We start from the raw sequence: 14,321 nt of genomic DNA on the forward strand, positions 1-14,321 counted from the left end.
TTTCTTAACTAAAGAATGCACGGTATGCTAAAGAAGAAATTGATTTTGTCATATCATTTTGTTCTAACAACAAAAAACTCAATACAAATTGTTTCTTAGTCTAAAAAACCCACGAAACACCCCTTATTGAAGATGTTGTTAGTCTGTCATCTATGTAAATATACTTTTATTATATATTCTTGAATTATTTAAAAAATACATAATTATAAATATTTGATACTTATATATTTATCTCCATCCCGAATATCATTCATCATTTACCTGCTATTTGTATAGACTAGCTTCTTTGTCTTGAGAAATTTTATAATTATTCCTAATATATGTAAACTCTAAGCTAATTTAACCTATGATTAACCTAATTTAAAAATATACTCGGCCTAGTAATAGAGAATTGGATAAATATACAATTTTTCTTAAAAAAGTCTCTTCTAAAAATATATTCTAATTTTAATAATTCAAATGGCCTAATTAAATTGGAAATTAAATTATATGGGGGGCATGAAAAAATGTGTAGGAGGAATCTTTTCTCCCACGTGTAGAAACGAAAGAGAATCATCCATGTAGTGTGGGGCCTTTGTCATCTTATCTATCTTTTTCATCGCATTTCATTGTCAAAGTCCATAACAATTATTCATTAAATTATATAAATATAAGGAAGAATCACTGAACTGAAACAAAAGAATCAAACGGTTCTGATTATGGATGCAAAGGCTGATTAGAAACTTTACCATCAGATTGGTGGGGTCCTTATTTGAGTGAACAAAATTGACCTACAAATGAAGGGTCATAATTGTGGGGTTGACCCAAACTATAATCATGGTGCTGCTACTGTGTTCAGCACTAGATATACATACTTACACAGAATGCCCTATATAAGCATTTGCTTGAAAACCCTGGTCTTCTTTCTCATGCCTCTTTTATTGTGTTTTTTTTTTCTTTCTTTTTTCTCTCTCTCTCTCTCTGTGAAATGGAGCCGTTTGCTTAGAGCTGCTTCTTCTGATCTTTGAATCTGTAAGTGCTTTCATCCCCTTATCTGATTTTATTCTGTGAATTTGTGTTGCTACTTGCATGTTTCAGGGCCTCTCCAGAAAGCATACTTTTTTTTTTTAAAAAAAAAATGTTATCTTTTGATGGGTCATCTCTGAAAAGGGTTTTTGTTTCTTGGGCCAAATTTGATTTTGCATGTTTTTTTTATGAGATCAATTTTACAATTTTGGGTGGTTAGAACAAAGGGTTGAACAACATATACTTAGAGGGGAAAATTTTGAATTTGGGGAGAAGGAATTTGAAGTAATTTTTATTTATTTATTTATGTATTTATTTTTTATATTTGGGGCTTTTTAAAACATGATGTGCAGCTTCACCTGGGAGTAAAGGGTGTGAAGGTTGAAGGGATTTTCTTTATTCTGATTGTGTGGTATGATGTACATATCTACTTAGAGGGGAAAATTTTGAATTTGGGTCTTGAATATACGCTGAAGAAAAAATTGTCTGCTCTTGAGATTGCTGTGTTGGTATTGACTTAATTAAAGCCTTAGCCTTTAGTAGGTAATTACCCACGTCAAAAGTTGATTTAACTAAAGTATAAGATATTTTGTTTCATGGATTTGATTCCAGTAGTCAATCGTAATTTCAACTGGCATGGGATATTTGTATTCTTATGTACATCTATGTTGAATGGCATATTTCTTCTAATTGGGGATCATGCTTAATTTTTCTTTTATTTACCCCCTTTTGTCTCCCCCCTTTCCATCCATATTTTCCCTGACCACACTTTTATTATTTCTACTTGGAACTTTGGGACATAAGCTAATGCAACATGGTTTTTGTAAATTATTTATACGATATTGATGCCTTTGTGAATGATCTGTTTGGTGTTTTGGCAAGTTTTCTGTTGGCTTAACCTGGGCTTGCAAAAGCTTCGTTTTTTGATTAAGCCCAATGATGTTGTACTTTGATTTTCAGTGTTGTTGGGATAAGGCTTTGTTGTTGTTGTATTTTGTACTATATCATCATGTTCCTTAACTATTTGCCTTTGATTTTCAGTGATCTAGATATCTAGATACAGAATTGGAAATGGATTCAAATGGGAGCCTACGTGCTAACACCTGGGCAAGGTCGTCGTCCTTGACCTCTCCTGCAAGTGGTTTATCCTCAGATCCTCTTTCTTTCCCAGGTTTTGGTTTGCAGCATAATCAACAAAAATGGGATGTTCCCTCAAATTCAGATTTTGGAATCAGGGCTGAAGCACCTTTCAAAGAATTCAATCAGCCCTCTCAAACCCAGTCTCCGCTTCCTTGCAACTCAAACAATGAGATTGAAATCCCTGGTCAAGAAAACTGTCATCTGAGTGAATCATCACAAACCAATACACTCCAAGATTGGGACCCCAGTGTGATGTTGAATAACCTATCTTTCTTGGAAGAAAAGATTCATCAGCTCCAGGATCTAGTGCATTTGATTGCTCGTCAAAAAGGCATTGGACAACCTAATGAACTTGTAACTCAGGAACAGCAGCTCGTTACAACTGATCTCACATCAATCATTATTCAATTGATCTCTACCGCAGGTAGTCTCCTCCCTTCTGCTAGGCATAACCTTGTAAACACTAGTTCATTGGTTGGACAGATTGACCAGCTTCGTGGGACGACCATTCCTCCTGGGACCGGTGCAAGTAACGGCTGTATTCAACCACAGAATAATGGTGGAAAAATATTGTCTGATCAGTCCATGCAGACTGATCTACCTAATAGTGGTGAAATGGAGCAAAAGTACAATATGGTAGAACATGACTTGAAAGATGAAGAAGATGTAGAGGATGGAGAAAACCTTGCCCCTGGTTCATATGAGATTCTACAATTAGAAAAAGAAGAAATCCTTGCTCCTCATACCCATTTCTGTACAATTTGTGGGAAGGGGTTCAAGAGAGATGCAAATCTTCGAATGCACATGCGAGGCCATGGTGACGAGTACAAAACCCCAGCAGCGCTTGCCAAACCGCACAAAGAATCTGCATCACCAAAGCCTATCAAGAGGTATTCCTGCCCCTATCCTGGCTGCAAGCGCAACAAGGATCACAAGAAGTTCCAGCCTCTGAAGACGATCTTATGTGTCAAAAACCATTACAAAAGGACGCATTGTGACAAGAGTTACACTTGCAGTAGGTGCAACACCAAGAAGTTCTCAGTCATGGCTGATCTAAAAACTCATGAAAAACACTGTGGTAAGGATAAATGGCTCTGTTCGTGTGGCACAACATTTTCTAGGAAAGACAAGCTTTTTGGGCACATTGCTCTTTTCCAAGGGCATGCACCAGCCATTCCTTTGGATGACACTAAAGGGGCAGGGGTAGCTGAGGCACCCATTCATGATAGCAAAGAGAACAACAGTAAGGTGCAGAGCATGAACTTCACTTTTGGATCAAATCCTTCAAATGCAAATGAAGTTCCAAATGCCATGGATGTAAAAGGCGATAGCGATGATCCTATCAATTATTTCTCATCATTGAACTTTGAAGCCAACTTTGGTGAGTTTAATGAATTCACCAGACCTCTATTTGATGACCCAGAAGGTTCGTTCTCTTTTGTCATGCCTGGATCTTTCAAATCTGGAGGAGAATCTAGTTCTGACAATCTTTTATAACAATGGTACTACCATTGGTTCTGTAATAACTTAATATCTATGTTTCTCTTAATTGTGAAGATATAACTTTCGGGTTTGTGTTAAATTTGTAAAGCCGGTTTAATTTCATGACCATGCAAATCCTTAAGAAGGATGTTAGATTTTCTTGATGATTTTATAAATTATAAATTGCGCGTCTCGGTTATTCAGCTACCTTTTACTGGGTTGTCAAAAGGACGAGCATATGCTTGATCTTTTTTAACAAACAGCTTTTATATCGGTTGTTCTCTTGTTCAAACGCCACAACTACTCCTTAGAGGCCAATAAGAATCAGAATTGCCCGAGATGAGTAAGAGTTACAAGAAAATTCTAACTGCAATTTGCGATCTTCTCTTGATCTAAAGATCTAAACATCATAATTTAAATAATAAGGAAGTTGCAAAATAAAATAATAACTTGAATTTAGTTATAAAAATATCATCAAATAATATAAAAAATTATCATATAATCATATAATTTTTATAATATTTTTGGATTTCTTTTAGCCATGTATCCTATCATCACAGATACAGAGAACTTAAGCCATTTTAGGGGCATAAACAAAAAGGCGCGTTTCTAGTCACTCAAAGTTCTAGCCAAATAAGGAACGAACTTTCCAAATAGATGTACGTACTTCGCAATCGAGGAAGCATTCAAAATCATATATCAGACACCTTGCTCCACTTAACACAAATATTTATTTATTTTTTCATTGCAACAATAAAACAAATAACAAGGAGATGAATGCCAACATCACTATGCAAACCTTTTTGTAAATCATACCTTAGGACGAAAAGGATTAAATGCATTGCGTGTGAACATTTACAAAGGATCCAAAAATCCAAAAACTAAATTAAGGAATAAAAAATAAGAAATAAGAATTCTAAAGAAACAAAGTACTAATTAAAACTAAAACACGTATAAATAAATAAAAAAAATACATAAATCTCTACCTTGAAATAACCTTATTTTGGCTAGCTAAACAATCACCATGGGGTTTTGGTACTCACTAGAAGCAAGAATAAGTTTAGGTCATCAACATAAGACCTGAACAATTAATGTACATTCAACCTTAAGATTATTGTCTACAACATAAGTAAATATGGCAATCAATATGAACAAACCAAATATAAAAAAATATCATACACCACTTACCTATCAGAATATAACTGAATAACTTTCATCTTAGTTCTAATCTCATTCCTTTTGTATTCTCTTTATGTTTCAACACTATAGGTATATTACCAGGGTTAGATACAGTGCCTCGTATTTTTGTGGTTGAACTATGGCTAAAATCTTTTATTTGAAAGGGATTTGAGGATTTTGATTTGATTATCTGTGTACTTTCCACAAACCATCCAATTTTCTGAAGTACAAAAGACAGACACAGTAAATTAAAACAATTGGGTATAACATGTTTCTTGCGTATGAGAGGGTTCTTGTTCTTGGGAATGGTTCTTTAGAGATATTTTATTTGTGTGGGAGAATCAGACTAAGGGCTCTATTTTTGTCTTATCATATGTGAGTCATGCATCTATATATTACTAGGACTTCTCAACATTTCATGTTTGGTTTCAGTTCCTTTCTTTGGATGAATAGGTTTTTTTTTTAATTGTTAGGCTTCCCTTCATAATTGACTTGTCCTGTCTGAGGAAGGACTCCCTTATTAGATTGCTTGTCTACTGTGTTGTAGATATGTCACAAAGGTTAAATGCATTGCTTGCATTTTAGGTGCTAAACCCTAAGTCATGAAGTATGAATGTCTTCTGTTTAGAATATAGAATCAAGATTGTTTTTTTTTTTTTTTTTTTTATTTCACTTTTCCCTTGGTCAGAAATTTGATACCACGAAACAGTGAATTATCTTTCAACCTGGATGCAAACACTTATTTCACATTATTAATAATTATGTGTGTGATCTGTATACTTATTTTGTGTGCTTTTTTTTTTTGTTGTTTTCTTCAAGTGCTTAATCTCTAGATGTGCCTGTTGTGTTGGGGGCAATGTACGGGTCAACACTTGAGTAAAATGCAAATATGTGGTTGGTATGCACTTTTGAAGTAACAAATGGGTGCTACATGCTAAGAGAAGGAAACAATTCCTATCAGTTAACCAAGAGCTGGGCATGATATCTGTTGCCATGGACATAGACCTTTCACACTCCCTTTCGATACAAGTTCTCATGACTCAATAAATTCAATTTTGTATTTACAATTTTTTTGGAGTAAAGTACCAAATTAGTCTCTCACTTTTGGAGGCGGTGTCAATTTGATCCCTGAGATTTAAAAAATGTCAAAATGATCCTCGATTTTACATTCTGTTTGTCACGTTAGTCTCTGCTGTTAGTAGTCTCTTAACACCGTTAGTAAATATGTGATGTAGCATGTTAAGTGCCACTTGGACACACACGTGGAACTTCCACATCAGTTTCTTCTACTTGCTACGTAAGGAAGGACTAAATTGACATTAAAGAAACTAAAATGACATAATTTAGTTGATCATGTTTTTTTCCAAAATGTTAAAACCCTAACGGCTACTTTATCATAATGGAAGTTTGTAAACTAAAACAAACATAGGAAAAATAAAGTTACAAATCATGAATGCAAGTTTGTCAAGTAAGAATAACGCCTCAACAAATCAACCCATTCACCCAAAGCCCCTCTCATTCATTATTGGAACACACGCATCTCAAACAGAGAACACTTCCTTCTCTCAAAAGCTTCACATCTCACACTACACCACTACGTTATTCTCAGTAACCTCTTAAACCAAAATCCCAAACCCTTCACTCTCAAAAACTACTCCAACAGTTTAAACGCAAACAACAACGCGTTTGAATGATATAGTGTTGGTTCATCTACGCTGGTTCAACACGAGAAGACCAAATGCAGTGAAAAACAAAACCCTTATCTCTACTGGAAAGCACTGATTGCGTCAATCAATAGTGAAGGATGACGATGATCGACGTGGAACACACAAAAGCACTGATTGCGTCAATGAACAGTGAAGAATGACGAAGAACGACAACCACCACCACCACTGAGAGAGCGATGATCGATGTGGACCTAGCATAGGAACACTATCCTTCAACCATAGGAGGGAGAAAATGGTGAGAGGAAATTCATCACGTTTTCAATTAAACTAAAAACTATTAGGGATCAATTTGACACTATATACAAAAATTGACTCTTCATTTTCCAATATAACATTTAAAATTATGTCATATTAGTCCCTATGACATGGTTATTTCCCAATTACACTTATTTTGATATTTTTTTTAATTTCAGGGACCAAATTGACAGCTCCTACAAAAGTGAGGAACTAATTTAGTACTTTACTCAAAATCTTCTTGTATATAATTTCAAAAATTGAGTAAATTATATTAACCATTTATGAGATTTCGCAAAATTACACAAACTCTTTATGTTTCTTTTTACTCCTATATATATATATATATATATATGTATCAATTTCCGTGAAAATAAATCAATAAATAAATAAATAATTGTTTCTATTTTTTTCATGATACATAGGAGAGTGCAAGATCCAACCAAACACGTAGGCTTTATAAATATCTTGTATACACAGTGGCATTTAAGCATTATTAGAATTTGTTTACAAGAATAATGTAAGTGTAATTATGAAAAATCTTATTTACTTATTTAAATTTATTATATAAACATGTTTGTTTGGGAAAGCTTGGGCAATTGCTTAAGATATATCCATAAGCTGGTTTAAGCTTATTTTTATTAAACTCTTCACATGACGTACGAAAACATAAATACTTCTATAAAAAAACAGTTTGATTCTGCCGATTCTTCGATTATAAAAGCAATTTTATATTTACTAACACTATTTTATATGTTATAATTATAAATTAATTATCATTATGATGACATTTAATGAGAAAACACTGAAAAAAATATTTTACACTAGATAAATTCATGAAATTTTATTTTGATGTAGTATAGCGATCGATACTATTCACAATCCCTGTTGTGAGGAGGGTTTTTAAGACGTTGCTACCAGCTGGCTAAAATCTAATTGATTAATATTTATAGGTAATGTTTGCAATAAAAAAAAGTTTAAGGCATTGCAACCAGCAAATGAGAATACTGTGGTCAATCAAAACTGTTCAGCTGGCTCAACTGAACTGTTTTTGCCACTGGCTCAGAGTCCATATTGAGAGTTGTGAAGTAGAATTAGCTTCAAACCGCTTGCAACTCCCTTTGATGGCTTCCTTAAACGACAAAATTTCTCCCTTAAGACTACGTCGTCTTGGCAAGACCAAGTCTGTCCTCGAGGAATGCTTTTGTCCCACAAGAACCTCTCAGAGAATGGATTCACTAGACTCTCACGAAACTCTTGCACTGGTTCACATAGCAACCCCTGAAGCAGTCACAGAAAGAGTAATGTCAAAAGTTTAAAATATTGAGTCGAGTGGAGGAAGAATGCTAGGAACACACTTTTTAGCATACTCCTTCAAACACACTCTCTTAAACTGATTAAAATTTATTAAAAACTGCAAAATCAAAGAGAGTCGTTAAATATTAAATATGATGTGAGACCACCAAATTTTATCATTTTTAATAAATTCCAGCTAATGAAAGTGTTTGAAGGAGTGTGGTAGAGTGTGTGTTCCTAGCATTTCTCGAGTAGAGTAATAGGAAAGGAGCATGTTATATAGATAACTCGATACCTCTGCCATGCATTTGATTTTCAATGTGACATCCTCACTAAGCAGGATAAGTTGTCCATCATTTTGGTTTCTTCTGTATAGAAGAGCAAAGTCAAGGATGTGATCTTCTACTGTTGGTGAAGCAATTTCCATGGAGAACTTCTGGGTTGAAAGAGAAGTCCAACTCTCTTCACTAAACTGAGTCAGAGGAGAAGCAGGTGGGGTTGGAGCAATTAGCCTTCCCTCATCCACTGAGCTCTGGATATGAATCCACCAGTTTGACTTCACCATACATTCTTCAATCCATTCCAATGCCAAAGAAGACTCTGAAATTCTTCTGAAAATTGTGAACTGTTGCTTCATACGGTCCAGTTCCCTTATGACTGACATTGCATAGTGATAACTGGGTTTGTTAGAAACAACAACACTTCATTTGAAATAGTAAAGAACAAGGCACATAATGTTTTTAAAACACATTACCCAATCTTGGAATGATTAACCGAGTCCCCTTGAGACCTTGTAAAAGCTGCAGAGCTTTCCTTGATTCCTTGTTCACAAGAGATGTAGTATCCACAATCATGTCCCAGCTTCTCTTCTTTGGCACCCCACTAATATCCTGCAAATGAAAAAAATGTAACCATACACTAAACAATGTATTGAACCATTCTCAATAAATATGAATGCATGATATTATACTATGTCAACTTACAGAAGGGTTAAAACGCTGGTCTAAAATTTGTCCACAATTACTAAAATGAAGGCTTTTGGAAGCAGAAACAGGACAACAAGTGCCTGATCTCCTCTTGTCTCCCGAGTTCCTCAGTGATTGGAAGGGTATCCTTTCCACTCGGTCCTTCAAATCTTGCTCCTGTGCAAACTTGATATGGCTGCTGAAAGGATTTCTTTGCAATTTTTGATCCTGGACTCCTTTTAGAGTTTGATTCTCTTCGTTTGAGGTGGGGATTATGTTTTCATCTGGATATAAGTTGGGACAAAAATTATCCTTCTTTTTCAAAAGCTGCAATCGAAGGGTATTTGGACTGAAGTTTTCCTTATCTGGAGTGAAGATCTCTTCTTCCTCTTCTTCCCCATCCAAATCAGAGAGAAGATCCTTTGAGATTGTTTTGTTTATGACATCCTTCTGATTCATTCTGCGTAAAGAGGGGCCTATGCTTTCATTTGGATACATGTCAGGATTAAATGTACCCTTTGAAAGGGGTGACCTTTGTGATTTGGAATGTTTAATTTCTTCTACCTTGCCTTTCTTTTTCAGAAGCCGCAAATGAAGGGTATTTGGACTGAAGTTTTCCTTATCTGGAGTGAAGATTTCTTCTTCCTCTTCCCCCTCCAAATCAGAGAATAGATCCCTTGAAATTGTTCTATTTATGCTATCCTTCTGGTTTATGTTGCATAAAGTGGAGCCTATGTTTTCATTTGGATACATGTCAGGATTAAACGTACCCTTTGAAAGGGGTGATCTTCGTGACTTGGAACGTTTAATTTCTTCTACCTTACCCTTCTTTTTCAGAAGCCGCAATTGAAGGGCATTTGGATTTAAGTTTTCCTCCTCAGGAATGAAGATTTCTTTTTCCTTTACTTCCCCATCCAAAACAGAGAAAAGATCCTTCTTGTTCATGTTGCATAAAGTGGGATCTATGCTTTCATTTGGATAGATATCACAATTAAATGTATCCCTTAAAATGTGTCGTGACCTTTGTGACTTGGAATGTTTAATTCCTTCTATTTTACCCTTCTTTAAAAATCGCAAGTGGAGAGTATTAGGACTGATGTTTTCTTTATCTGGAGTGTAGATTTCTTCGTCGTCTTCTTCTACTTCCCCATCCAGAACAGAGGAAAGATTCTTTGAGATTGTTCTGTTTCTGATATCCTTCTCATTGCTCATTGCAACTTCAACATTGGCTGCATTCTTCAGTATGCTCTTGCTAGTTCGAACCTGAGGAGCACTAGTAGCTTTACCTCTTCTTGACCAAATATTTGTTGAAGTTTTCTCCATTGCTTTTATGCAGCTTTCAAGATTTTCCATATCAGAGTGCTGGGTCTGGTCCTCATTCATAATATTCAAAACTACTTCTTGTGGCATTGACAAATTGACTGATTCTATCTGATGCGGTGTGGGGGAGATGCTATATGCGTGCTTGTTTCTAACATCTTGAACTATTTCATTGAGTGAGTGCCATTGGTCATGACAAAATTTATCATTCAGCAGCTGTGACAGTGATCTATACATATGTTGCTTTCCTTCATCAGATAGAGAATCCATAGCAACTTTCTCAACAATTTTGATTTGTTCAACTTTGGTTCCAGGCATAACTTCCTCAACTGGCAGAAATACATCCTCAGAATTGAAATTTCCAGCTCCAGCAATAAAAGCATCTGTAACACTTCCGTCATCTCTGAGGGTACATTCGGATTCAGATTCATTAGTTGTTATTACATCTTCAGCGGCATGAAGAGATTCTGGTACTGTAAAAATATCTATAATGCTTTCATCATCTTCAGATTCACATTCAGTTTCTTCAGGCATTATTACCGCTTCAGGTGCACTTTTCTCACCAAGAGATGATGGAGCTGTATTTACAGGCAAGCTAGAATAATGCTTTTCAAACAAATTCTCATGACCAGATGGCAATGGAGAAGTAAATATGTCAGGTGGAGTATGGAACTGCAGCATTTTGGTCTCCAAAACAGCTTCCACAGCTGGCAAACATGAAGTATCAGACAAATTTTCTGTCAGTGTGTCATCACATTCCACAAGTGATTCCACATAAGTTGGTGATAGAACCTGGCTCACAGAGTCACACAAATTGTTTTCACCATCAGATATCGTAGGCAAATATGATGTTTCAGTTCCAAAAGGGTCACTTGGGATTTCAATTGCTTCCTCTTTTGATGGGCTCTTCCTTTCTTCCTCACAACATAAAGAAATCATGTCTTCCAACATCCAAGGTTCCAAGGGAATTTCCTCTTTCACAGTTAGTTCCACATTCTCATCTAGGAATAAAGAACTGATATCCTCAACAATTGAATCCATTGATTCAATTTCTTCCATTTCAGCAGGACAGCAGCTCAAGTTCTGCAGGTCCCAAAAACATATTATAATTACAACAGAAAACAGAAAAAGCAAGCCTGGTACATGGATCAATCAACACGGCAAATTTTTAAAAATATAACACAAGACTTAACTAATATTAAAACATATAAAATTAGTATAAATTAATATGAATCAAAAAAGAGAACTGATTTTTGTTAGGTGATCACGCGAATAATTAGAAAAATAATATAATATTATAATATTTTTTTAATCATTGTAATATGCTCATTTGCACTTGTATAAAATTTAAAAAAATTTTAAAAAAATGTGTAAAAAAACTATAAAATGAAGCTAGACATAAATACATGCCCACACCTTTTGTGGTATCTTTTCTATGAGCACTAAAAGTACTCCATTCAAACAGCCAGAAAATAATGTCTAATCTCTTTTAGACGTGGAAATCAACAAAGTGAGTTTTACTTCTTGCAATAAAACTTTCTATGAAAATTACAACTCAAATCATTCAAAACAAAACAAACTATTTTAATCCTATAATTAATTTTATCTAATAATGGTAATACACTCAAAATAAATAAAACATCTTGTGTGGTATTCACTTTTATAAACACTAAAAGTATTACCTAGTTCATGGTTAAAAGACTAATGTTTAACTGTGATGTAGAGATCAACAAAGTAGATTTTATCTTTGTTGATTTTACCTTTCTTTAATAAAGTATTTTTCATGGACACGACTAATAATCAAATCCTGTACACTAACACATGTTCAAGAGACTCAACTATCTATCAACTATGTTGAGCTTGTTTGTACCTAGTGCACTAACTAATTTTGAAATGTGAATGCTTCCTTGCTCGATTCATTTTATTTATGAACCTCAAATAATGTTCTCATCCTATTCAATTACCAAAACTCCCAAACAAAACATTTAATTCAAAGTAAATTAATTAAAGAAAAAAGAATCAAGAACAATCTCCGCAAACATAGCGAATGAAATCGTATTCGTACCTGCATTTCTTCCTCCTCTTCTTTTTCTTCTTCCTCCTCTTCCGCAACCGAATCCAATTGCGCCACAAACGGGTTCTCCAAATCATACGCGCGACTAACCGGAATCCAGTGCAGCCGATAAACCCTACTCGAAACCCCGACCCTCAGCGTTTCACCTTCCTTCATCTCCACGCTCACCATCGGTTCGATCCTCCTCCCGGACACCCACGTTCCGTGCACTGCCACGTCATCAACATTCAAGAAAACCTCATAAAAACTCGAGCCTTTTTTCAATCGACAAATGTTAGTTTGTTAGAAATCATGGCTTTAAATTGTGATCGAGTTTACGTTTGCGACGAGTAAGAAAACCTTTACATTACAGGCAACTGCAGAAAGATTTGTTGATGCAGTCACAATTAGGGTTGCGGATAGATATTCAAAATCATGGTTAGAATGTTAGTTTTCGTTAGCAGAGAGACGATCAAAAACCAAAAAGAAAAGAAGAAAAAAGAGTGATTGAATACCGGAAGATAAGTCGAGGAGGGAGAAGGTTCTGGAAGAGGGATTGGAGCGGATCTGGAGGTGGAAGCGGCTGATGCTGGGGTGCGTCAGCATGAGGTCGCAGTCGGGGTGACGACCCACGAGAAGCACGTTCACGTGATCGGCACTTGACTGCTTCTGATCGGTGGGCTTGTTGACGATGAAGATGTTTTTGAGGACCGTGTTGTTCTTCAGCACCGTTAGAACTGGGATTTCGCCCTCTTTTTCTTCTTCTGCCTTGGATTGATTCTCTAAACCCATCGTCGAAGCGAACGGTGTTTTCCTTCTTTCTTGGTTTTGTGAGGAGTGTGGTTCAGTTTGAAGGAGTGAAGGAGAGAGTGAGGTTCTTAAGAAATGAGAGGGAGAGAGAGTTTGAATTATTGGAAAACGGTGACCGTTTTGCTACGAATGAATTATTGGCAACGGCTATTTCTGGCTGGGTTTTTAATTGAGTTTTAATGCCGATTTGTTTCTTTTATTAATTTTAAATGTGTGGTTTTACTCAACCTGGATTCTATGTATGCACACAATTTGTATGTGTAGAGGTTTCAATTTATGTTAATTTATTTTTAATTTTTTATACAATTATTTCTTTTTTTATCAAATAATTAATTAAAAATATTTTCATGTAATTTTTAAAATAGTCATTATAAAAGTTACCAAATTCATGGTATACAATAATTCTTCGTTTTATGTTTTTGTTAGAAGAATTTATATTATCAATATGTATTACAATATGCATTGTTTATGGTATATATTTTCCTTTGCTGCTCATGTTATATATTATTTATTCATAATTTAACAATTTAATAATATGTAACAAATTTTTTTTACACGAATATAGTATAAAATCATGTGTTTTTATGTTAGTGGTTAAAATGTTAGTTTATCTATAAAAAAATTAAATATTTTTTTAGATCAACATAACATTGATGTGAAGTTTTTGTCATTAATGATTAATTTTTACCCGCAAACTTAACTAATCCCCAATTTAATTAGATATTTATCATTCTTAAATTACATTTCTTCTATCCATAACTTGAAATCGTGTGTAAGGAGATTGAACCCAATTGTTGGTAATTAAATCTCTTTGAAACATCTCTTAAAAAAAGAGTCTATAGGGTCTTTTAATTTATTAGGTCACAGACTAATTTTACTCACATTAATTCAAGAAAATTTTGTACAGAATAAATTAAATATAAGGTATCATGCTAAATAATCATTCTTTTATATATGAATGTTACATAATCTTACATCAATGGTATGGGTTAAAACAATGTCTTTGAAAAATTAATTAAAAAATAAAAATAATTATATTTTATTAATTTGTGTCAATTCACATCTAGAATGATTACTAATATATTCTATCTTAATTATTTATTAATTTTG

The 14,321-nt window shown here is 34.6% G+C and overlaps 2 protein-coding genes across 2 annotated transcripts; one reads left to right on the forward strand and one right to left on the reverse strand.

Annotated features, from left to right (window-relative positions):
- Window positions 1–874: 874 nt before the first annotated feature.
- On the forward strand, window positions 875–3,819 carry LOC100500526 (C2H2 zinc finger domain-containing protein). Its single transcript, NM_001248688.3, has 2 exons — window positions 875–1,011; window positions 2,047–3,819. Exon 2 carries the CDS (start codon window positions 2,077–2,079, stop codon window positions 3,640–3,642), a length of 1,566 nt encoding a protein of 521 aa, NP_001235617.2. The 5' UTR covers window positions 875–1,011; window positions 2,047–2,076; the 3' UTR covers window positions 3,643–3,819.
- Window positions 3,820–7,498: 3,679 nt separating this feature from the next.
- On the reverse strand, window positions 7,499–13,659 carry LOC100797723 (FHA domain-containing protein PS1). Its single transcript, XM_003548902.5, has 6 exons — window positions 12,917–13,659; window positions 12,414–12,631; window positions 9,047–11,431; window positions 8,818–8,953; window positions 8,359–8,720; window positions 7,499–8,048 (listed from the first exon to the last, which is right to left on the reverse strand). The coding sequence occupies exons 1-6, from the start codon at window positions 13,191–13,193 to the stop codon at window positions 7,830–7,832; spliced, it is 3,597 nt and encodes a 1,198-aa protein (XP_003548950.1). The 5' UTR covers window positions 13,194–13,659; the 3' UTR covers window positions 7,499–7,829.
- Between the last annotated feature and the right edge of the window lie 662 nt (window positions 13,660–14,321).

This window comes from Glycine max, chromosome 16, assembly GCF_000004515.6.
Source record: "Glycine max cultivar Williams 82 chromosome 16, Glycine_max_v4.0, whole genome shotgun sequence".
Lineage (NCBI taxonomy): Eukaryota > Viridiplantae > Streptophyta > Magnoliopsida > Fabales > Fabaceae > Glycine > Glycine max.

Bases quoted from the DNA above. Each gene is read 5' to 3' on its own strand.
- LOC100500526 (NM_001248688.3), top strand. From the start codon at position 2,077: ATGGATTCAAATGGGAGCCTACGTGCTAACACCTGGGCAAGGTCGTCG.
- LOC100797723 (XM_003548902.5), bottom strand. From the start codon at position 13,193: ATGGGTTTAGAGAATCAATCCAAGGCAGAAGAAGAAAAAGAGGGCGAA. The intron at 12,632-12,916 runs GTATTCAATCAC...ATGACGTGGCAG, and splicing joins CCTCCTCGACTTATCTTCCG to TGCACGGAACGTGGGTGTCC. The intron at 8,721-8,817 runs GTAATGTGTTTT...ATGCAATGTCAG, and splicing joins GTTAATCATTCCAAGATTGG to TCATAAGGGAACTGGACCGT.